The 24,467-nt window shown below is 41.8% G+C and overlaps 1 protein-coding gene across 1 annotated transcript in view; it reads left to right on the top strand.

The window, feature by feature from the left end:
* LOC127575527 (dynein axonemal heavy chain 8-like) overlaps positions 1-24,467 on the top strand; it is a 282,606-nt gene that overhangs the window by 97,307 nt on the left and 160,832 nt on the right. The window contains exons 27-33 of the mRNA XM_052025460.1: positions 2,028-2,132; positions 7,293-7,406; positions 9,458-9,520; positions 12,861-12,961; positions 15,692-15,829; positions 18,546-18,786; positions 22,715-22,914. Of these exons, the coding sequence (XP_051881420.1) occupies positions 2,028-2,132; positions 7,293-7,406; positions 9,458-9,520; positions 12,861-12,961; positions 15,692-15,829; positions 18,546-18,786; positions 22,715-22,914 (962 nt within the window). The remainder of the gene's footprint in view (positions 1-2,027; positions 2,133-7,292; positions 7,407-9,457; positions 9,521-12,860; positions 12,962-15,691; positions 15,830-18,545; positions 18,787-22,714; positions 22,915-24,467) is intronic.

Raw genomic sequence — 24,467 nt, 5'->3', positions numbered from 1 at the left:
TCTGCAAGAAAGGAAACATCCAATTGCAGAAATAAAAGACTGGGTTGCCCACAACTGTGATTACAGGTCATATGATACAAAGGTTGGAGGTGTGGTGGATAGTGTAGAAGGTTGCTGTAGATCACAACAGGATATTGATAGAAAGCAGAGCTGGGCTGAGTAGTGGCAGATGGAGTTCAACCTGGATAAGTGCGAAGTGATACACTTCGGGAGATCGAATTCGAAGGCAGAATACAAGGTTGATGGCAAGACTCTTAGCAGTGTGGAAGAACAGAGGGATCTTGGGGTCCACATCCATAGATCCCTCATGGTTGCCACGCAGGTCGATAGGGTTGTTAAGAAGGTGTATGGAGTGTTGGCCTTCATCAGTCAAGGTATTGAGCTCAAGAGCCGTGAAGTGATGTTGCAGCTCTGTAGAACTCTGGTCAGACCACACTGACCACATTGTGTTCAGTTCTGGTTGCCTCATTATAGAAAGGAGTGGAAGCTTTAGAGAGGGCGCAGAGGAGATTTACCAGGATGTCGCCTGGATTGGAGAGCATGTCTTATGAGGATAGGTTGAGTGAGCTAGGGATTTTCTCTTTGGAGAGAAGGAGGATGAGAGGTGACTTGATAGAGGTGTACACGATGATAAGAGGCATAGATCAAGTGGACAGTCAGAGACTTTTTCCTAGGGCGACAATGGCTAACATGAGGGAACATAATTTTAAGGTGATTGGAGGAAGGTATAAGGGGGATGTCAGGGGTAAGTTTTTTACACAGAGAGTGGTGGGTGTGTGGAACACACTGCCAGCAGAGGTTGTGGGGGCAGATACATTAGGAACGCTTAAGAGAGATGAATGACATGAATGATAGAAAAATAGGGGGCTATGTGGGAGGGAAGGGTTAGATAGATCTTAGAGCAGGATAAAATGTTGGCACAACATTGTGGGCCGAAGGGCCTGTACTGTGCTGTAGTGTTCTATGTTCTATATCTACCTGAATAGAAATCACACAAAATGTTGGATATGTACAAATTAGTGCACATAGATTAGATATCCATTTACTTGCACTGCAACAGTCAGTAAACCTCAAATATGTTTAAATGAAGCATTTGGGACTGAGATCTTGAAATGTTTTAGGTAAATGAAAATAAGTCACTCATCGCAATATGTTCATTTTGCGGTTTCCTGAAATATGAAATATGTTCATTTGTCCTGTTTCCTTGTCAGAGAGTCATTCAGCATGAAACAGGCCCTTTGACCCACCTTGTCTATGCCAGCCATCAAATACCTATCTTTAATATTTCCCGGCATTCAGCCCATAGCCTCTCCAGTGCAATTAGGTCTGCACACAGTACCCCCTGTATACACCCTCAACATTCTATTTCTCTTTTAACCACCTGAAGCTAAAGAAATGGGCTTATATATATTGGTTAATAATGCCCTTTCATTGTTGTGTCAAGGGACTACCAGATGGGAGAAGAGGACACTTTTTTCATCCAGCAATTCTATATTCCAACAATTTCTCAACTAGTTATGTAATATAATTGATGGGACATAATATTTATTTATTCATATATTGGTTTATGGGAGATCAAGAATTCATCTTTAGCATATGAAAGGTCTGTTCAAGAGATTGATAACAGTGGGATAGAAGCCGTCCTTGAGTCCGGTGGTATGCGCTTTCAAGCTTTTGTATCTTTGTGCTCAACGGGAGAGGGGAGAAGAGAGAATGACCAGGACTGGAGGGGTTCTTGATTATGTTGGCTGCTTTCCCAAAGCAGCTGGAAGTGTAGACGGAGTGAATGGAGGGGAGGCTGGTTCTCACAATGTGCTGGGCTGAGTTCACAAATCTGCAATTTCTTGTGGTCTTGGGCAGAGCAGTTGCCATAGTGTTGTAAAGTTATGATGCATCTGGATGGGATGCTTTCTATGGTGCATCTGTAAAAATTATAAATGTAATAAATTACTTTTATGTTCAATTATTTTTGATGGCACAGGTACAAATCTTACTTTAGCTGAATTTTATCCATTGTTTTCATCTAGGAAGCATATAGTATTCTAAATAAGTATGAAGTGGAGATTTCAAAGGAGGAAGCTGAGGGAGCTGACACACTTCGTTATTCCTTCAACAAACTGCAAGTTAGAGCTGTGAGTATTGTATTTTTATGAGACGCAAATTGGAGGGCTTGAGTTATCAGGAGAGATTGAGTAGGCTCGGTCTGTTTCCCTAGAGTGAAGAAGGCTGAGAGGCAACATTATTGAGGTATATAAAATTATAAGAGGCATTGATGGAGTAGATAAACAGTGTCTGTTTCCCAGGATGCCTAAAACTAGAGGGCATACATTTAAGGTGAGAGGGAGGAAGTTTAGAACATAGAACTTAACAGCACAGTACAGGCCCTTTGGCCCATGATGTTATGCCAACCTTTTAGCCTACTCTAAAATCAATCTAATCATTCCCTCCCACATACCCTTTCATTTTTCTATCATCCATGTGCCTACCTACGAGTCTCTTAAATGTCCCTAATGTATCTGCCTCCACCAGCACCTCTGGCAGTGAGTTCCACACACCCTCCATCTCTGTGTAAAAAACTTACCTCCGATATCCCCCCCTATACTTTCCTCCAATCACCTTAAAATTATGCCCCCTCGTGTCAGCCATTTATGTCCTGGGAAAAAGTCTCTGGCTGTCCACTCTATCTATGCCTCTTGTCATCATGTACACCTCTATCAGGTCACCTCTCATCCTCCTCCGCTCCAAAGAGAAAAGCCCTAGCTCGCTCAACCTATCCTCATAAGACATGCTCTCCAATCCAGGTAGCATCCTGTTAAATCTCCTCTACACCCTTTCTAAAGATTTCACATCCTTCCTATAGTGAGGCGACCAGAACTGACCACAATAATCCAAGTGTGGTCTAACCAGGGTTTTATAGACCTTCAACATTGCCTCGCGGCCCTTGAACTCAATACCCTGATTAATGAAGGCCAACACGCCATACGCCTTCTTAACAGCTCTATCAACTTGCGCAGCAACTTTGAGGGATCTGTGAACTTGGACCCTAAGATCCTTCTGTTCCTCCACACTGCTAAGAATCCTGCCATTAAATCCTGTATTCTGCCTTCAAATTCGACCTTCCAAAGTGAATCACTTCACACTTTTCCAGGTTGAACTCCATCTGCCACTTCTCAACCCAGCTTTGCATCCTGTCAATGTCCTGTTGTAACCCTCAACAACCTTCTATACTATCCACAACACCACTAACCTTCATGTCATCTGCAAACTTACAAACCCACCCTTCCACTTCCACATCCAAGTCACTTATAAAAACCACAAAGAGCAGGGGTCCCAGAACAGATCCCCACGGAACACCGACTTCCAGTCAAATATGCTCCATCTATAACCACCCTCTGCCTTCTATGGACAAGCTAATTCTGAATCCACACAGCCAAGTTTCCCTGGATCCCATGTCTCCCGACCTTCTGAATGAGCCTATCATGGGGAACCTTATCAAATGCCTTAATAGAGTCCATATACACCACATCCACTGCTCTACCCTCATCAATGTGTTTTGTCACATCCTCAAAGAATTCAATCAGATTCATGAGGCATGACCTGCCCTTCACAAAGCTATGCTGACTATCCCTAATCAGACTATTTTTCTCCAAATCCTCATAAATCCTGTCCCTAAGAATCTTTTCCAATAATTTACCCACCACTGAAGTAAGACTCACTGGTCTGTAATTCCCACGGTTATCCCTACTCCCTTTCTTGATCAAAGGAATAACATTTGCAACCCTCCAAACATCTGGTACTATTCCTGTGGCCAGTGAGGACGCAAAGATCATTGCCAAGGTCTAAGAAATTTCTTCCCTCACTTCCCGTAGTATCCTGAGATATATACTGTCTGGCCCTGGTGAATTATCTATCCTAATGTTTTTCAAAAGTTCCTGCACGTCCTCCTTCTTAACATCGACATTGTTCTAGCTTATCAGCCTGTTTTACACTGTCCTCGCAAACATCAAGGTCAATCTCACAGGTGAATACTGAAGCAAAGTATTCATTAAGGACTTCCCCTACCTCCTGTGATTTAAGGCACATGTTTCCTCCTCTATCCCTAATCGGTCCTACATTCACTCTAGTCATCCTCCTGTTCTTCACATACGAGAAGAACGCCTTAGGGTTTCCTTAATCCTACTGGCCAAGGCCTTCTCATGTCCCCTTCTAGCTCTCCTAAATCCATTATTAAGCTCCTTCCTTGCTACCTTGTAATCCTCTAGAGCCCTGTCTGATCCTTGCTTCCTGAACCCCACGTAAGCTTCTTTCTTCCTCTTCAGTAGATAGCCCACATCTCTTGTCAACCATGGTTCCTTCATCCTACCATCCTTTTCCTGCCTCAGTGGGATAAACCTATCCAGAAACCCCTGCAAGTGATCTCTAAACAACATTTCCATTGTGCATTTCACTGAGTACATCTGCTCCCAATTTACACTCCCAAGTTCCGGCCTAATAGCATCATAATTTCCCCTCCCCCAATTAAATACTTTCCCATACTGTCTGCTCCTGTCCCTCTCAAAGGCAAGGGTAATGGTCAGGGAGTTGTGGTCACTATCTCTGAAATGCTCACCCATCAAGAAATCTGACACCTGACCAAGTTCATTGCCTCGTACCAGATCCAGAATGGCCCCTCCTCCAGTCTGCCTGTTTACATATTGTGTCAGGAATCCTTCCTGGAAACACCTAACAAATTCTGCCCCATCTAAACCTTTTGCACTAAGGAGGTGCCAATCAATATTAGGGAAGTTAAGTCACCCATGACAACAACCCTGTTATTTTTGCACCTTTCCAAAATCTGCCTCCCGATCTGTTCGTCAGTGTCTCTGTTGCGCGAGTGATTGCTCCCTTCCTGTTTCTGACCTCCACTCACACTGACTCAGTGGACGATCCCTCCAGGACGTCTTCCCTTTCTGCAACTGTGACACTATCCCTGATTAGCAATGCCACTCCCCCACCTCCTTTCCCTCCCTGTCCCTTTTGAAACGTCTAAACCCCGGAACATCCAGCATCCGTTCCTGCCCTTGGGCTAGCCAAGTCTCTGTAATGGCCACCACCTCATAGTTCCATGTACTGACCCATGCTCTAAGTTCATCAACCTTGTTCCTGATACATCTCACATTAAAGTAGACACACTTTAGCCCATCCAACTGACTGCAATTTTGCCCTTTCAACTGCCTATCCTTCCTCACAGTCTTTCTAAACTCTGCATCTACTTGTACACTAAATGCACCAACCTCTGACCTATCACTCGGGTTCCCATTTCCCTGCCAAACTAGTTTAAACGCTTCCCAACAGTTCTAGCAAACCTGCCCACAAGGATATTGGTCCCCCTCCATTTCAGGTCTAACCCGACCCTTTAGTACAGGTCATACCTTCCCCCGAAGGGAAGCTGAGGGGTATTTTTTTCACATAAAGAGTAGCTGGTATCTGGAATGAGCTGTCAGAGGAGATGTTAGAAGTAGGAACATTAACAATATTTCAGTGGCATCTTGACAGATACTTGAATGAGCAGGGCATAGAGCGATATAGAATTAATGTAGGCAAGATGGCTGGCATAGGTGCAGTGGGCCACAGGGCTTGTTTCTATCCTGTAACTCTGTGACTCTAAGTGTGGTTCTCATTAATATATTATCAATGACCATTCTCTCCAGATTAATATTTTCAGATGCACTTGTATCCGTGGTGATTAAACCAGATGTAGGGTAAATCATGATAATTGAGGCCAGGATTCACATATTTTATAATTTATGACCTCATCCTTGATAAACTGCATCTAATCCCACTCAATCATTTGTCAATCGGTCAAAGTCGAGCTTATTATCATATGCACAAGTACATGTATGCACAGGTGCAATGAAAAAACACAATTAGGACAAAAAAAGTCCATTATAGTGCAAAGTGATCAAAGTGGTCATCGTGTTGCTAAACTGTGGTGATTAGGGTTGTGTTGGTTGGTTCAAGAACCAAATGGTTGAAGGGAAGTAGCCGTTCTTGAACCTGGTGGTGTGGGACTTCAGGCTTCTGTATCTCCTGCCTGATAGTAGCTGTGAGAAGATGGTCAGATGGTGGCGATCTTTGGTGATGGTTGTTGCCTTCAATTCCTGATTTTCCCCATTTTCATCCTTATTGAAGAAGCACCCAGTTCATCCCACTTCCATCCACCCAACCCTCAGCAGCTTCTGGAATTCATATATTTCTCAACTATAGTCACAGCCAACTCTCACCTCCAAATTCAAATCTGACCTCTAGACAAGCTGGAAATGATCTAATCTTGCAGCAATCTTTGGCAGTGCCTTGCCAGCTTCCAGTCCCAAAATAATTCTGAGTCACAGATATTAGTGCATTTATCACTTGTTCTTTTGCTGGATTCCACATGCCACATATCACCGCTGCACTACTTTTCCACTCTTTGCAAGTATAGCTATCATGATGTCAGTGCCCAATGCCCAGTTAGTTGTTACAATGCTTTTATTTTGCTTTAGTCTACTATATTTCAGTCAAAATAATTCAGTTAAAGAGTGGTTTCTTAAAGACTATTTTCTCAACACCTGCCATTTGACTTCAGTCTACAGCCCACATAAAGGGATAGAATGTGCCTCTAGCATGAGCTACATGACTACTAGCAACTTCATTAACCAGACTGTCCTGCCCAGTTTCATTTGTGGCATCCACTAAACTTGCAAGATCTGTGGGATGACTTCCACTACTGGATCCAACCAAAAAGCATATCCCCCTTTCAGAAGTTCAAGTTGTGCTTAATCAGCTTTTTCTGGTCCTACCTGCTGATAAAACCAAGCCTGATGTGATATGACATGCAATGAACAATATTGTCATGAATTTTGTGTCAATGTGTCAATTGCCCACACGTTAACTGCACATTATCTACTGCTATCCAATTTAGATGCCTTTCAGCTTTTACGGGCTTGGAGTAGTAATTTGCCTTGATTGACTTGTGCTAAACATGCAATATGGTAGCATTATACATGTACCCTCTTTTTGGAAATTCAGTCCTATTGACTTCAGCAAAATTGAGTTTTGGAAGCAGAATACAGTGCATAGCTGCTATTATATTGTGTTCTTAGTGCTGGCAGTTTGGAAAAAATTCTGCTCAGTCCCACTGACTTTTACAATTTTCCTTTTTTTGATTTTGACTAGCTGGATCAAATTATTAACTGTCTCCATGATATTGCAAGAGGTAGTTCTTTAATAGCAGTGGTTGTATTATCCTATGGTATGATTGCTTGTTTAAACAGAGGAATGTACAGGATGATTTGGTACAAGTCCAGCCCAAATTTAAAGCTGACCTGCTGGAGGCAGTGGATCTTTTCCAGAAGGAAGTGCTCAAGTATGGACGACAGTATGAAAAGGTAATCAATTATTAGCCAGCTTTAGTGTTATTTAGTCAGCAGTAAAAGATCAATATGGTCCATCTAATCAGTCTCAAGTTTTGAAATCTGGCATGAATCCTTCACATGGATAAATTACGTAGAACACTTGTATATAGTTCCTTCTTGTATCTGGCAATGCTATACAAAATCTACTGCCTCTCTATAAGTGAATGAATATATCCATAAACTTCTTTCTAAAATTTCACTGTTTCATCATTGCATCGATTACTTAAAATCAGAGTGAAACAGTACACAGAAAGATCTCAGGCTAATATATGAGGCAAGAGTGGAGATTGCTGGGGTCCTGATGGAGATATTTAAATCTTTGCTGGCCACAGATGAGGTGCCAGATGACTGGAAGACACCAAATATGGTACCTTTATGCAAGAAGAGCAGCAGGGATTAAGACAGGTAATTATAGGCCAGTGAGTAGGGAAATTACTGGAAAAAATTAAGGTAGGATAAATCTGCACTTGGAAGGATAAGGATTGATTAGGGATGGTGAGCACAGATTTATTTGTGGAAGGTCCTGTCTGACTAACTTAATTGAGCTTTTTGAAGAGGCAACTAACTATTTTGATGAGAGCACTGCAGTTGATGTGGTTAACATCACATCAGTGAGGCATTTGACAAGGTTCCACATGAAAAGCTGGTCCAAAAGGTTAAAACCCATGCGATGCAAGGCAATTTGGCAAATTGTATCCAAAATTGGCTAGGCAGGGAGACATAGGGTGATGGTAAAGGATTTTTTTTGCGATTGGAAGCCTGGGTCCAGCAGTATGCCATGGGGACCAGTACTGGGACTCTTACTGCTGTTTTATACATTTACAACTTAGGTGTGAACACAGGAAGTATAATTAGTAAATTTGCAGATTACACGAACATTGGTGGTGAAGTTGATAATGAGGAGGGTAGTCTTCAGCTACAGAATGATATTCATCAGCTGGTAAATTGGGTAGGGCAGTGGTAGATAGAATTTAATCCTGATAAGTGTGAGGTGATACACTTTGGGCAGTCTAATAAGGTGAGACACACACCAGGAATGGTATAGCCCTGGGAACAAAGGGATTTTGGTGTGCAAGTCCAAGGATCCCTGAAGCTGGCAGCACAGGTAGATAAGGTGATGAAGAAGCACACTTGTCTTCATTAACTGAGGCACAGAATATAGGAACGGAATTTATGATACAACTTCATAAAACATTGGTTAGGCCATAGCTGGAGTCTTGTGTATAGTTTTGGTTGCCACGCCATAGGAAGGACGTGATTGCACTGGAGAGGAGATTCACCAGGATGTTGATTTGGATGGAATATTTTGGTTTTGAGAAGAGACTGGATGGGCTGGATTTATTTTCCTTGCAGCAGAGGAATCTGAGGGAGGACGTGATAGAACTATACAAATTTATGAGGAGCATGGGTAGGAGAGATGGTAAATAAAGTTTCTGAAAGCAGAGGTATCTAAAGCTCGAGGACATAGGTTAGAGTAGGAGGTTTAGAGGGATGTGAGGAAGAACTTTTTCATCCAGTGAGTGTTTGGAGTCTGGGATGGACCGCCTAAGTGGGTGGTGGAAGCAGGTACACTCACAACATTTAAGAAGTATGCAGACAAGCACTTACATTGCCAAGAAGGCTGCAGACCAAGTGCTGGAAAATGGAATTTTCAGGTATATTTGATGGTTAGCATGGACATGATGGAACAAAAGGCCATTTTCTGTGCTGTGTGACTCGATGACTCCTACTTCTGTTTCTTATGTTCATATGTTGCTGTTTTGCTTTTGAAACTGTTGACAATGTTCTCTGTTTGTCTTAACAAAACCTTTGACGCTAAACCTCTCATGTGAAATTGGTAATATTATTTAAACCCCTGATATTGAATGGCATATTATGTTTTAAGAGCATATTGTCTTATTCCTACTCATGTTTCTTAACAGATGTTCCTTGATTACTTTCTTGAATTTTATCTAGAGGTATGTATTATCCTATGCATGTATAAATAGGTAATACTTTGAATATTTCTAATTCTTTTATTTCAGGAAGGTCCGATGGTTCCAGGCATTATACCTGCAGAAGCCAGTACCAGATTGCAACTCTTTCAGGTAACTCAATGTCCTGATACAGGGTCTTGACCCAAAACGCCAACTATCCCTTGGCCTTCATAGATGCTGCTTCACCCGTTGAGTTCCTTCAGCAGCTTGTTTTTTGCTCCAGGTTCCAGCATCTGCAGTTTCTTGCATCTCCATATGCAGATATGTTATACTGCTATAATTTTCCTTGTTAAGAAAATTTTCCAGTAGTTCCTGTTACTGATGCCAGCTTTGCTTGTAAGGTTGAAGTCATTCTTGCTTTTTGTATCTTCATGAACTTCACTGCTTTCTCATTTATAAATCCAGTAGCTCTTCTGGGGATATGATTAATAAGTTTGCAGATGACATGAAAATTGGTGAAGTCATAGGTATTAAAGAAGGTTGTCTAATGATACGGCGGGATGTGGATCAGCTGGAAAGTTGGGTGGAGCGGTGGCAGATGGAATTTAATCCAGACAAATGGTGAGGTATTGTATTTTGGGATGTCAGATACTAAAAGGACATAGACGGTAAATGGTAGTGACCTCAGGAGTGTTGATGTACAGTTCATAGCTCCCTGAAAATGGTGACACAGGTAGATAGGGTGGTTGAAAAAGGCATTTGGTAAACTTGCCTTCATAAGCCAAAGCTTTGAATATAAGAGTTGGGACAACATGTTGTAGCTGTACAAAGCATTGTTTAGACTGCACTTGGAATATTGTGTACAGTTTTATTACCACATAAAAGGAAGAATGTGGTAATAATAGAGAGAATGAAAAAGAGATTCAGTAGGGTGTTGCCTGGAATGCAGGGTTGTAGTTATAAGGAGAGATTGGATAGGCTGGGTTTATTCTCATAGGAGGTTGAGGGGCAACCTTATAGGGGTTTATAAAATTATGAGGGGCATAGATAAGAAACATAAATCAGAAGCTTTTTCCCAGGGCAGGCTAGTCTCGAACTGGAGGGTGAGAGGGAAGAAATTTAAAGAAAGTCTGAGTGGTAAGTTTTCAGACAGATGGTGGTGAATATCTTGAATAAGCTGCCAGAAGAGCGAGTGGAGTCAGGTACAATTACAATGTTTAAAAGGGATTTGGACAAGTACCTGGATAGGAAAAACATTGAGGGGTATGGGCCTAATGTGGACAAATGTGATTAGATTAGATAGGTATCAAGGCAGAGAATGAGGTGGGCTGAAAGGGCCTATTTCTGTGCTGTATGTGATTCTATGATCCTCTCCCATTCACTACCAGTCAGTGAAGAGAATCATCCACTGCAGTACAGTCAGAAATTTGAGTATGTTGCCCACAATTTGCAGAATATCAATTTTGATGGGTCCTTAATAATGCATCTGTTGACTGTGTGGACTTAAGTTATTCTAAGAACATAAGACAGTACAGTACAGGAACAGGCTCTTCAGCCCATGATGCCAATCCATCTGCCTGCACATGACCTATGTATATCCTTTCATTCCCTGCATGTTCATGTGCTTGTCTAAATGCCTCTTAAACATTGCTAATGTATCTGCTTCTACCATTTCCCCTGGCAGTACGTTCCAGGCACCTACCACTCTCTGTGTAAAAAAAACTTACCCAGTATATCTCCCTTAAAATTTCCCCCTCTCAAATAACGCTATGTCCTCTAGTATTTGATATTTCCACCCTGGGAAAAAGACTCTCCTAACTATCTACCCTATCTATGCCTCCCATAATTTTATATACTTCTATCAGGTTGCCCCTCAGCCTATGATGCTGCAGTGAAAGCAATCCAAGTTTAACCTCTCCTTATAGCTAATACTCAACATCCTGGTGAGGGACATATGAGACTGCAGATGCTGGAATCTGCAGCATAAAATAAGAAGATGGAGGAACTCAGCAGGTCAGGCAGCATCTATGGAGGGAAATGGACCCAAGATATCAACTGTCTATATCCCTCCTATAGATGATTTTATATTCCTCTATAAGGTCACCCCTCAGCCTCCAATGCTGCAGGGAAAAAATTCCCAGTGTATCCAATCTCTCCTTATAACTCAAGTCCTCCTGTCCCGATAACATCCTTATGAGTTTTTTCTGCACCCTTTCCAGCTTAATGGCATCCTTCCTATAGCAAAGCAACCAGAATGCTGCAAAATACTCCAAGTGTGGTCCATCAATGAATTATACAGTTGCAATATGACGTCCCAGCTCCTGTACCCAATGCCCTGAATGATGAAGGCAAGCATATGAAACACCTTCTTCATCATCCTGTCATCACTCTCAGGGAACTATGTATTTGTACCCCTAGGTCTCTTTGTTCCACAACACTCTCCAGGGCCCTACCGTTTATTGTGTAAGTCCTGCCCTGGTTTAACTTGCCAAAATGCAATACCTCGCACTTGTCTGAGTTAAAACCCATCTGCCATTCCTTGGCCCACTCCCCCTTTTCACCTACATCCTGTTATAATCTTAGATGATCTTCTTCATCTTGAAAGAAATCTGTCTTATGTGGGTGACTCCATATTTTAAACAATGACTCATAATTCTAGATTCTCCATAAGGACACATTCTCTCCAAGCCAGCCTCAGCAGCTTATATATTTCAATCAAGTCCCTGCTCATTCTTCTAAGCGTAAGCAGATGCAAGCCTAGCCAGTCCAGCCTTTTCTCATAGGCAACCTGTCCAATCCAGCTATTACTTTAGTAAACCTTCTCTGAACTGCTTCCAATGTATTAACATATTTCTTTAAGTAAGGGGACTAGTACTGCGCACTGTCCTCCAGATGTGGTCTCACCAATGTCCTACAAAACTAAAGCATAACCTCTCTAAATATGTATTCAGCGCCCTTAGCAATAAACAATAATGCATTCTTTCTTACTTACTACACCTGTATATAACCCTTTTGTGAATCATGCATGAGGACATTAGATCGATCTGCAACTCAGAGCTCTTCAATCTCTCACCATTTACATACTATGCTATTATTTGAGCCACAGTAGACAACTTCATATTTCCTACCATTTTCCATCCTGTCTTAATCTACCTATTTGCCACTTAATTTAGCTATATCCCTTAGTTATCCCTTTCAGATTTTCAGCATCTTCAGTTTTTTGATTTTCAGTATTATTCCACTGGAACCTTGTTATATCCACATAATAACCTACCTATCTGTGACACCAGCAAATTTAGCAACCCTACTTTTGGTGCCTTCATTCAAATGATTTATAGGAATTGTAAGAAGTTTTGCCTAAAATTTTAAGTCATTGTGCTTTGTCTTGGACATCATGAAGTGTTTCTGAAGATCCTTAGGGGTGAAAGAAAAGAAACTATAATGCATAAATAAAACAAAAGATCATGAAAATAATGAATGATCTTCATATCTAAACTATGATTTGTTTCAGAGTTGGTTTGATGAGTTATGGAGGAAGTTTGGAACATATTCATCAGGGGAACGTTTATTTGGATTGCCAGTTCAAGATTATGAAATACTGCAGAAAAATAAGTAAGTTGGAATTCCAAAAGAAAGGACTTTGACAATTTTTTGGTGCATAATGGATAATACTGTTAGTAGTTGGAATGTCTTGAATCCACACTAATGGAGAACCTTGGAGTAAAGGCAAGACAAAAAGAACAGGGATAGGAACTGCAGACATAAGAGACTGCATATGCTGGAATCTGGGGCAAAAAATAAGATGCTGGAGGAACTCAGCAGGTCAGGCAGCACCTGTGTAGGAAAATGGACAGATAAAGTTTTGGGTTGAAACCTTTCATCTGAACTGACGTAATTGGATAACTTTTTGAATGACCCCACTCATGACACTAGAGCTTAGTAACATAACAAGAAGGGCAAACAGACCTGCTTCACTATTCAATATGATGAATGACCTCATTCCTTATCTCCATTTTCCTGCTTAATCAAAACCCTTGATTTGCTCTAGATCTCACCCTGAACATAATTAATGACTGCAACGATGGCTCTCTATAAAACAATAGTAAAATAACAATATTTTGTTTGAATACCAATACTTCAGTTTAGCACCAATAAAGGAGCTTTACCTTTAATGGATGGTTTTGGAATTCAGATTGCAATTGTCTAGCAATCTCAATCTTCATTACGATTGAGATTACCAGACAACGGACGAGGGACAATGGATACCCTTCTCAACAGTCCCTCAATGAGCTCCTGCTTGTTTTGGTTGTACTGGCATCTTGATTTAATGGGGCATATAATTTTTCTTGTCCCATTAACAACGAGTATGTTTGTGTCACGTTTGTTAATGTCTTTGATTTTTGTCATAACATTGCCAGTAATTACTCATGTCACCCTGGTTTAGTCATTTTATGGCGTTCCCTCCCTCACCAATGATCAAATTTGACCACGTGTTCTCATCCTCTGTGACCACCCCAATGGTATACAAAACTTAGCTGTGTTTGTAGATACCTGGTACCCTTCCCTACCATAACTCCTGCTCCCCCACAATGCCCCAATTACTTCCCAGTCTAAGGACAGCTGGTGTTGTAGACATTGTGAAAGGTTGTGAAAAGTTACAGGGGGATCTTGATCAGCTAGGTATGTGGGCTGAGGATTGGCAAATGCCTTTTAACCTTCCCATCTATGGAGGGATATCTATGTAGCATTAATGGATCAGAGTCCTGGTGAAGGCTGTCGGCCTGAAAGCTCAACTTTTCATTTCCCTCCATAGATGCTGCCTGACCTCCTGAGTTTCTCCAGCATTTTGTGTGTGTTGCATAGAACTTCTATGGTGCATGATAGGGCCTGGGAATGGGGGGGTGGGGCTGTGTGGGGGATGTTATGGAACAGATGGACTTAGGAGTGCTGAAAGCAATGTTACAGATAGAGTGGTGAAGAAAGCGTTTGGCACACTGGCCTTCATCAGTCAGGACACTTGAGTATAGGAGTTGGGAAGTTATGTTGCAGTTATATAAAATGTTGGTCAGGCCACACTTGGAGTACTGTGGTCACCCTGTCATAGGAAAGATGTTATTAAACTCGAAAGAGTGCAGAAAAGATTTACAAGGATGTTGCCTGGACTTTGGGGACTGAGTTACAAGGAGAGATTGTGTAGATGAGGGCTTTACACACAAAATGCTGGAGGAACTTGGTAGGTCAGGCAGCATCTATGGAGCAGAATCTCTTGTGTGTTCGTAGGCTAGGGCTTTATTCCCTGGAATGTAGGAGATTGAGGGGTGACCTCATTGAGGTATATAAGATCACAGCATCTTTTTCCCCAGGGAGAAGGTGCTAAAAACAAGAGGGCATAGGTTTAAGATCAGAGGCAAGAGATTTAAAAGGGACATCAGAAATTTTCTACATAGAAAGGAGGTCATTAAACCCTTCATGCCCATGCTGGCAAAAACAGAGCTACTTTCTCCCCTTTACCAACTCTTGATCTGTAGCCTTTTAGGTTATGTCTCTTCATCTGCTTATCCAAGTACCTATTCAATTTAATGAGGTATTTTTCCAATACATGGTTGGGCAGGTTGTCTCCTTTGAAAGCAGTGGATTCCAAAATTCTACAGTAGATAATAGAGGCAGAGACACTCACTTTCCATGTTAGTGACAACAACATGGCAGATGGAACATTATGGGAAAAAATTTGAGGTTAAATTACTGTGGTAGAAAAACTAAATCAGATGTGCTGATTATTTTTCAAATGGTGAGATAACTGTGAAATGTCTATATTCAAAGGGACCTCTGCATCTTTACACAAGTGACCCGGAGCTAACATGTAGTCAGAGCAGGCAATTAGGAGGGCAAGAAGTGCATTGGCCTTTATTGCAATGGAATTTAAATATAAGAGTGAAGATTTGGACATAGTGGGTGGAAGGGCCGTTTCTGTGCTGTATGACTGTTATGGTTTAATTTACTACAATTATATAAGGCCTCAGTGAGATTACATCCAGAAGACTATGAACAATTTTGGTGACCTTACATAAAGAAAGATACCTTTCAGGGAACTTATTTGAAGCCTCTAACATGTCCTCTGAATGTTCACATCTTGTCGCTTTAATAACATCTCGAGAACCTACTATTATCACTGATGTTTCCATTCAGATGTGGCGATTGAACCCAGGGAACAGTACACATGTTGTGGGATGAGCATAGTTCAGGCTGTACATAGAATTACCATAATTGTTCATAGATTTGAGTATCTGTAGAAAGGGTGAAATGTTCACCTTTTGCTCTATGACCCTGTTGTTTACTTTTCAGAAAGGAGCTGGGGCTTCTGCAGAAATTATACAGTCTCTACGATACAGTGATGAATAAAATTAATGGTTACTATGATATTCTGTGGAGTGAGCTAGACATTGAGAAGATTAATGCCGAGCTCTTGGAGTTTCAAAACAGGTAATTGATTTTCTCTGTCTTATATACTAACAAACTAATTCTAAACCACCAACAAAAAGTAAGTACATTTAGGCCTGGCACGCTCAGGACTTTGGTGGTGCCAGACAGTCAGATTTTCCAAACTATTGGATGTTATTCCAATTAATACTCTAACACACAGTTAACTCACTTTTTTTTAAGATGTTACACAGTAGTAGAATAAACAATGATGAAATGGAGTACAGGAAGGAGATAGAGAGCCTAGTGACATGTTGTCAAGACAACAACCTTTCCCTCAATGTCAGTAAAACAAAAGAACTAGTCATTGGCTGCAGGAAGTTAGGCAGAGTACATGCCCCTGTATGTATTAATGGTGCTGAGGTAGCGATGGTTGAGAGCTTCAAGTTCTTGAATATAAAATTTCATCATAGTTTGCTGTGGTCCAACCATGTAGACACTATGATCAAGAAAGCTCACCAGCACCTCTACTTCCTCAGAAGGCCAAGGAAATTTGGCATGTCAGCATTGACCCTCACTAATTTTTATAGATGTACCACAGAAAGCATCCTATCCAGATGTATCACAGTTTGGTATGGCAACTGCTCTGCCCAAGACTGCAAGAAACTGCAGAGAGTTGTGAACACAGCCCAGTCTATCATGAAAACCAGCGTCCCCTCCATGGACTGTCTACACTTCCCGCTGCCTCAGTAAAGCAGCCAGCAAGATCAAAGACATCTCCCAACTCGGACATTCTTTCTTCTCTCCCCTCCCATTAGGCAGAATATATAAAAGGTTGAAAAGTGCGCCACCAGACTCAAGGACAGCTTCTATCCTGCTGTTATAAGACTCTTGAATGGACCTCATGTACGATAAAGATGAACTCTTGATCTCTCAATGTACCTTGTCGTGGCCCTTGCACCTTATTTGTCCACCTGTACCTCACTTTTTCTGTAACTGTAACACTATATTTTACATTCTATTATTACTTTTCCCTTTGGTACATGCGCCAATAATAAACCAATTGGTAAATTGGTTTATTATTCTCACATGTACTGAGGTACAATAAAAAACTTGTTTTGCATACTGTCTATACAGATCAATTCATTACAACAGTGCATTAAGGCAGTACAAGGGAAAACACTAACAGAGTGCAGAATAAGGTGTTACAGTTACAGAGAAAGTGCAGTGCAGGTAGACAATAAGGTGCAAGGACTTAATGAGGTAGATTGTGAAGTCAAGAGTCCATCTTAACATACTAGGGAACCGTTCAATAGTCTTATAACAGCGTTATAGAAGCTGTTCTTGAGCCAGGTGGTACATGCTTTCAGGCTTTTGTATTTTCTATCTGATGGGAGAGAAGAGAGAATGTCCGGGGTTGGAGGGGTCTTTGATTATACTGGTTGCTTTACCGAGGCACAGAGAAGTGTAGACAGAGTCCATGGAGGGGAGGCTGGTTTCCATGATATGCTGAATTGTGTTTCTTGCGGTCATGGTCAGAGCAGTTGCCATACCAAACTGTGATGTATCTGAATAGAATGCTTTGTATGGTGCAGCGATAAAAATTGGTGAGGGTCAAAGGGGACATGCCAAATTTCTTTAGCCTCTTGGCCTTGGCATATACGTGGTTGGTGATGTTCACTCCTAGAAACCTGAAGCTCTCAACTCTCTCAACCTCAGCACCGTTGATGTAAACAGGAGCATGTGCTCTGCCTCTCCCCCTGCCCTGCCCCACTGCCCCCCCCCACCCCCCACCCCCCCCTTCCTGAAGTCAATGACCAGCTTTTTAACCAGCCCTTTGGAAAATCCAGCCCTCTGAAGCAGGTAACCTGAAATCTGGTCAGGGAGGTAGGTATTAAGAAGCACCAAAAAGAAAACAAGTTAAAGAGGCAGAGTATGTAGGGTGTGAATTCTGGAGCTGTGGCTCCAGAAAATCAGAAAATGAAGGAGATGCTCAGCATGTAAAATTGCCCTGACTGAAAGGTCAATTCTGATGAAAGGTCATTGACCTGAAACATTAGCTCTTTTCCTCTTTCCCCATATACTCCCTGACATGCTGAGTGCACAATTACCAATGAAGGGAAAAATTAAGTGTATATAAGGGTGGCTCAGGGGCGCAGTTAATAGAGCTGCTGCCTTACAGTGCCAGAGACCCTGGTTTAATCCTGTCCTCTGATGCAGTTCTACCTGTGACTGCCTGTTTCCTCTGGGCACACCGATTTCCTCCCACATCCCAAAGATATGCAGGTTGGTAGGTTAATTGACCACTATAAATTGCTCCTAGTGTGTAGGTAGGTAGCAGAATTGGGGGTGGGGGTGGTGAGAAAGTGGAGAGAATTAAAAAAAACAGATTAATGAAGAATATGTTTAAATCGGTGGTTGGTAGATTGACCAATGTATCAGAAATGAAGAGGGGTGCAAATAGGAGAGTTGTGGTGCTGGAAGAAATCACAGAAAACTGTAGGGCAATACTTTCAAAATGCTAGAAAATTCAGATTTTGAAAATCTGAAATAAAGTCAGAAAATGCTCAGCAGGTAAAATCACATGGACTGAAAGGTCAATTCTGATGAAAGGTCTTTGACCTGAACAATTAACTCTGCTTCTCTCTCCCCAGATGCTGCCTGACTTGCTGAGTGTTTCTAGCTCTTTCTGTTTTTGTTTGTGTTGCTAATGTGTTAGTTTACTGATATGGATTCATTGCAGTTAGCTGATCCATTTCTTTATGTGAATTATTTCTAGGTGCCGTAGGCTACCCAAAGGCTTGAAGGAATGGCAGGCATTTCTGGATCTGAAGAAGAAAATTGATGATTTCAGTGAGTCATGTCCTCTCCTGGAAATGATGTCCAGCAAATCAATACAACCTAGACATTGGGAACGGATATCTGCAGTAACAAAGCATCAATTTAATGTGGCATCAGAATCATTCTCACTGAAACATGTCATGGATGCTCCACTGCTTCAGTTTAAAGATGATATTGAGGTATGTTCACGTTTACTAATGAGTTTTCCAGCACTTTCTTAACTAAGCTTAAATCCAATTGCTCCCACTGAACTACTCCCCCTTCCTACTTTTCCTTCATATCTAAAAACAGTTGAGGATTTCCTTGAAATTTTCATTGCTGTTTTTAAACCCACTTGGTTAATTGTCTCCAATGAATTCTCATGCTTTCTTGACTACTGAATTCTCTTCCGTCCTGGGCCACTCATTTGCATGGACTTCATGGTGAATTATCTGTAGATGAGGGAAAAGTTTTCACATATTTGCCAAACGGTTCGCACCTCCATCTCTGAATTGCTTCACATTACCTCTCCACTGCTGTCATCCTTTCCTCTTGTTGGATACTCAGCCATCAACTTAACTGTGTGATAATTAGGTCAAGGCTTCTTCCCAGTCTGTCTTCACATGTGTCAAACTTGTTTAAGCCCAACTAGTATAGAAGAGCTTTCAATTCCTTAAAGGTTACTTGCAACTTTTAAGAAATCTGGTTTGGAATCAAAAAGAAAATTTTGAAGTATAACAAGACGTGACAAATAATAAGCAAAACTACATTACTTCGTCCCATTATAACTGAAATCCATAGCAAATCATTTGCCGTATCTTGTATTATATTTAAATACTATAACTTTACAGCAATAATGTGAGAAATACCAAATTTCTACCATTGCTGCCATTGGCTCTCTGCTCCTGCCTCCTGCAGCAAGGGGAAAAGGGAGAAGGTGGGGAAGAGCGAAAGGCAGAGCAGAAAAAAATGTTCTAGCGCTCCTAGTTCCAGGTCTATTTCTCACCTTCATCATCTTTAATTATCTCATTCACTCTCCTCTCCACCCCACCTCACTAAATCTCCACCTCCTCTTTCTCTTTCTCCCTCTACCACTCTTTCTCCACTTGATTCTCACTTCCTCCCAGTACTCTCTACTTTCTCCCATCCTCCTTACTCTCGCTCTCTTTGCATCACCTTACTCTCGCCCACCCCACTTTCTCCCATCATTATCTCTTTATCCCATAATCCCAAAACTTGCTCTCCCACCAAACTTCTTTGCTCTCTGCCACCACTCCTTGCTTTCTTGCTCCTTTCTACTCTTTCTACATTTACAATAGGCCAGAATTGAACTATCATTAATAATGCAAGAATCTGACCAAGATCTTAATGAATAACAACAGAACAAAATCCTTTATCTTTACTTTAGGTTGAAAATTAAAGTAATTTTAACATACAGACATACATAAAATTTAGGAGCAGGAGTAGGCCACTTGGTTTCTGAAGCCTGCTCTTTAATAAGTTCAGGGCTAATCTGATTGTAATTACAATTCCACATTCTCTTTAACCTACAATAACTTTTGCTTGCTTTTCAAGTATCTGTCTACCTCTTCCTTAAAATATTCAGACTCTGCTTCCACTGCCCTTTGAAGAAGAGAGTTCTAAAGATCCACAGAGAAGAAAAAATCGCCATCTCAATCTTGAACGGCGACAGTTTATTTTTAACAGTGACCCCTAGTTTTGGATTCTCCCACAAGAGGAAACAGCCTTTCTACATCCTTAGGATCTCTGTTTCAGTCAAGCCATGCATAGAGTCATCGAGTGTTGCAGCACTGAAACAGGATTTTCAGCTCACCTAATCCATGCTGACCATCACACTAATCCTACCCTAATCTATTCTTGCATCCACATCAATCACCCTCCCAACCCACCCCAAGAGATTCTGCCATAAGAACACAAGCAAAAGAATGTAAAAGGTGCAAAATGTAGAGCGATGAAACTGCCCAGCAGGCTAGGCTGTGCTGATGGAGCGAAAAACTGAGCCAATATCAGTTAGATGACCTAGAGCAGAAATAGCCAGTTTTGATACTAATGGAGAAAGTGACTTACCTGAAGCTGTAGAATTTGATATTGAGTCCAAAGGCTGCAATGTGCATAGATGGGTGATGAGGTGCCTCAGGTTAATGCCTGGCCTCATTATAACACTGCAGGAGGCTACAGACAGATAAGTTAGATTGGGACAGAGACTGGCAGGAGAATTAGGGCTGCAGTTGATGGATACGATAGGGAGCATTTAAGGACATCTTCAACCTCTCTCACCTGCTTCAAGCTGGCATCAATTGTACCAGTATCCAAGAAGAGCAGGGTGACCTGTCTCAATGACCATAAGCCGGTAGCACTTTCACCGCTGTAATGGAGTGCTTCGAGGGATTGGTTATGACTTGAATCAACTCCTGCCTCAGTAAGATCTAGGACCCGCTCGAATTTACCTATCATCACAATAAGTCTACAGCAGACACTATCTCCCTGGCTCTCCACTGTGCTCTGGACCATATGGACAACTGGAACATGTACATCAGGCTTTTGTTCATTGACTACAGCTCAGCATTCAACAGCATCATCCCCTTAAAACTTATTGTCAAGCTCCAAGACCTGTAGTCACTCTATACCTCCCTCTGCAATTGGATCCTTGACTTCTTCACAGGGAGACCACAGTCAGTGTGGATCAGTAACCTCATTTCCTTCTCACACACCATCAACACAGGCGCATCTCAGGGCTGTGTGCTTAGGCCCCTGCTCTACAACCCCGCCGACTGTGTGGCTAAGCATAGTTCCAATGCCATCTAGAAATTCGCCGATGACACCACTGTTGTTGGCAGAATCACAGGTGGTGACGATGCAATGTACAAGAGTGAGACAGGTCAGCTGCTTTCATGGTGTGTAACAACAACCTTGCACTCAATGTCAGTAAAACCAAAGAACTGATTGTGGACTTCAGGAAGGGGAAGTCAGACAAACTTGCATCTGTCCTCATTGAACAGTGTGGTGGAAAGGATGAGCAGCTTCAAGTACTTGTGTGTCACTATCTTGGAGGACCTATCCTGGGCCCAGCACATAGATGCAACCATGAAGAAGGTGTGCCAGTGTCTGTACTTCCTTAGAAGTTTAAGGAGGTTTGGCATGTCATCAAAAACTCTGACAAACTGGTTGCATTATGGCCTGCTATGGAAATTCCAATGCACAGGAACACAAGAGGTTACAGATCTAGTGTACTCAACCAGTTCCATCATGGGTACAGCTCTCCCCACCATCGAGTACATCTACAAGAAGCGATGTCTCAGGAAGGCAACATCCATCATTGGGGACTCCCACCATCCGGGCCATGCCCTCTTCTTGATGCTGCCATCAAGCAGGAGATACAGGAGCCTGAAGATCCACACCTCAAGGTTCAACAACAGCTTCTTCCCCACTGCCGTCAGATTCTTGAACCAATCTGAAAAACCCCAACACTACCTCGGACTGTATTTCGTTTTCTTTCCCTCAACCAGCACTAGTGCAGTTATGTTTGTTTTGTTCTCTAAATTATGTATAATTTATGTTAATTTAAGTTTATGTTAACTTATGTTTGTCGTGTTTGTAATGTACTGTGCTGCTGCTGCAAAAAGCTAATTTTCATGGTATTTAAACCGTGTTTGTATGCCTTTGACAATAAACTTGAACTTTAACTTGGAGAATAGGTTCTGCAGAGATAAGGGGGGGAATGGGATAGGCAGGATTGCTCTGAGAACTGGCATAAACTTAATGGGCTGTAAATCCTCTTACTTTATTGTACAGAAATATGAGATACTAAGAAATGTGGTAGTCAAATTACATATTACAAGCTCCTTCATATAGCAGTGTCATAATCATTCGGTATTTGTTCTTGAAATGTTGATTAAGGACCAAATATTTACCCAGATAGTGAGCAAACACAAATTTCCAGGTTTCCCAAACATAACTTATCTGCACCTTTCCAAAATTGCATCACAGACACTTTAGGGATCAATCAGTTGATCAAGAATTTAATTTTATGATTAGATTTTCTATTTAACCAGTTCTACCACTGAGTGATGATGGCTGATCTAACTTCTATTTCGTAATGTCCTTCAGGATATTTGCATATCTTCTGTGAAAGAGAAGGACATTGAGGCAAAGTTGACTCAAGTGATGCAGACCTGGATCAGTCAGGTCCTAAGTTTCTCTTCGTTTAAGAGCCGAGGTGAGCTGCTGCTCAAAGGAATTGAGACAGCAGAAATCATAACAATGATGGAGGATAGTTTAATGATCTTGAACTCTTTACTCAGCAACAGGTAAAAGCAACAGATTACAGTATCAATAATTTACATTTATATAGCATCCAATATATTAACAGATTAATCAGACAAAATTTGCCGGTATCTGTTCACTGGATGTGGGTGTTACTGAGAAATTCAGAATTTATTGTCCTTTCCTAGTTGCTTTTGAATTGAGTGGTGTACCAGGCCAATATATAACTTAATTTTCTCAGGCAGTACTTTGGGGTCGAGGGTGACTTACTTCTTCTCCAATTCTGTGGGTTCATTGTGGCTAATGAGGCCAATGTGTGATTGATTCACCACTGTAGGTGGAGCACCTCAGTGGTATAGCAGTTCATGCTACCTCACAGTTCCAGCAACCTGAGTTTGATGATGATCTTGGTTGCTGTCTGTATGGATCTTGCACATTCTCCCTGTGACTAACACACAATCCACTGGAGGAACTCAATGGGTCGAGCAGCATCTGTGGGGGGAAAAGGAACTGTCAATGTGTTGGGACCACACTGTGCATCAGGACCAGAAATGTCAACAATTCCTTTCCCCCGTCAGATGCTGCTCAACCCGCTGAGATCCTCCAGCAGATTGTGTGTTGCTCCAGTTTCCAGCATCTGCAGTCTCTTGTGGTTCCCTGTTTCTACGTGGGTTTCCCTTGAGTACTTCAGCTGTTAGGTTAATTAGCAGTTGTAAATTACCCCTAGTATAGGCGGGTAGCAAAGAATCAGAGGATAGCTAAAGGGTGTGGAGAGGCAATGGGGTTGCATTTATCTGCTGCTTTCATGAAGCTTCCATGTGCTCGCAATTGCTACTACCGTTTGAAGACCTATATAAACTCCCATGATTTTTTCTGCTGCTTCTTAGCTCCACTCAAATTGGAGTGGAGAATGGCTAATGTTATCCCACTTTTTAAGAAAGGAGGGAGGGAGAAAACGGGGAACTATCGTCCAGTTAGCCTAACATCTGTGGTGGGGAAGATGCTAGAGTCCATTATTAAGGATGAAATAACGGCATATTTGGATAGCAATGATAGGATTGGGTCGAGTCAACATGGATTTACCAAGGGCAAATCATGCTTGACTAATCTACTGGAGTTTTTTGAGGATGTAACCAGGAAAATAGACGAGGGAGATTCAGTGGATGTTGTATACCTCGACTTTCAGAAGGCATTTGATAAAGTGCCGCACAAGAGATTGGTGGGTAAAATTAGGGCTCATGGAATTGGGGGGCGGGTATTAACATGGATAGAAAACTGGTTGGTGGATAGGAAACAAAGGGTAGGGGTGAATGGATGTTTCTCAGAATGGCAGGCCGTGACTAGTGGGGTGCCACAGGGCTCGGTGCTGGGACCGCAGCTGTTTACGATCTATGTTGATGATTTAGATGAAGGCATTGTGAATAACATTAGCAAGTTTGCTGATGATACAAAGTTGGGTGGCGGTGCGACATGTGTAGAGGAAGTTAGGAGAATTCAAGGTGATTTGGATAGGTTGGGTAAGTGGGCATATACTTGGCAGATGAAGTTTAATGTGGATAAGTGTGAGGTTATCCACTTTGGGAGCAGGAACAGGAAG

The sequence above is a fragment of the Pristis pectinata genome, chromosome 10 (genome assembly GCF_009764475.1).
Source record: "Pristis pectinata isolate sPriPec2 chromosome 10, sPriPec2.1.pri, whole genome shotgun sequence".
NCBI lineage: Eukaryota > Metazoa > Chordata > Chondrichthyes > Rhinopristiformes > Pristidae > Pristis > Pristis pectinata.
Note: the sequence above shows the minus strand (reverse complement) of the source record. Positions and strands in the feature narration are given on the sequence as shown.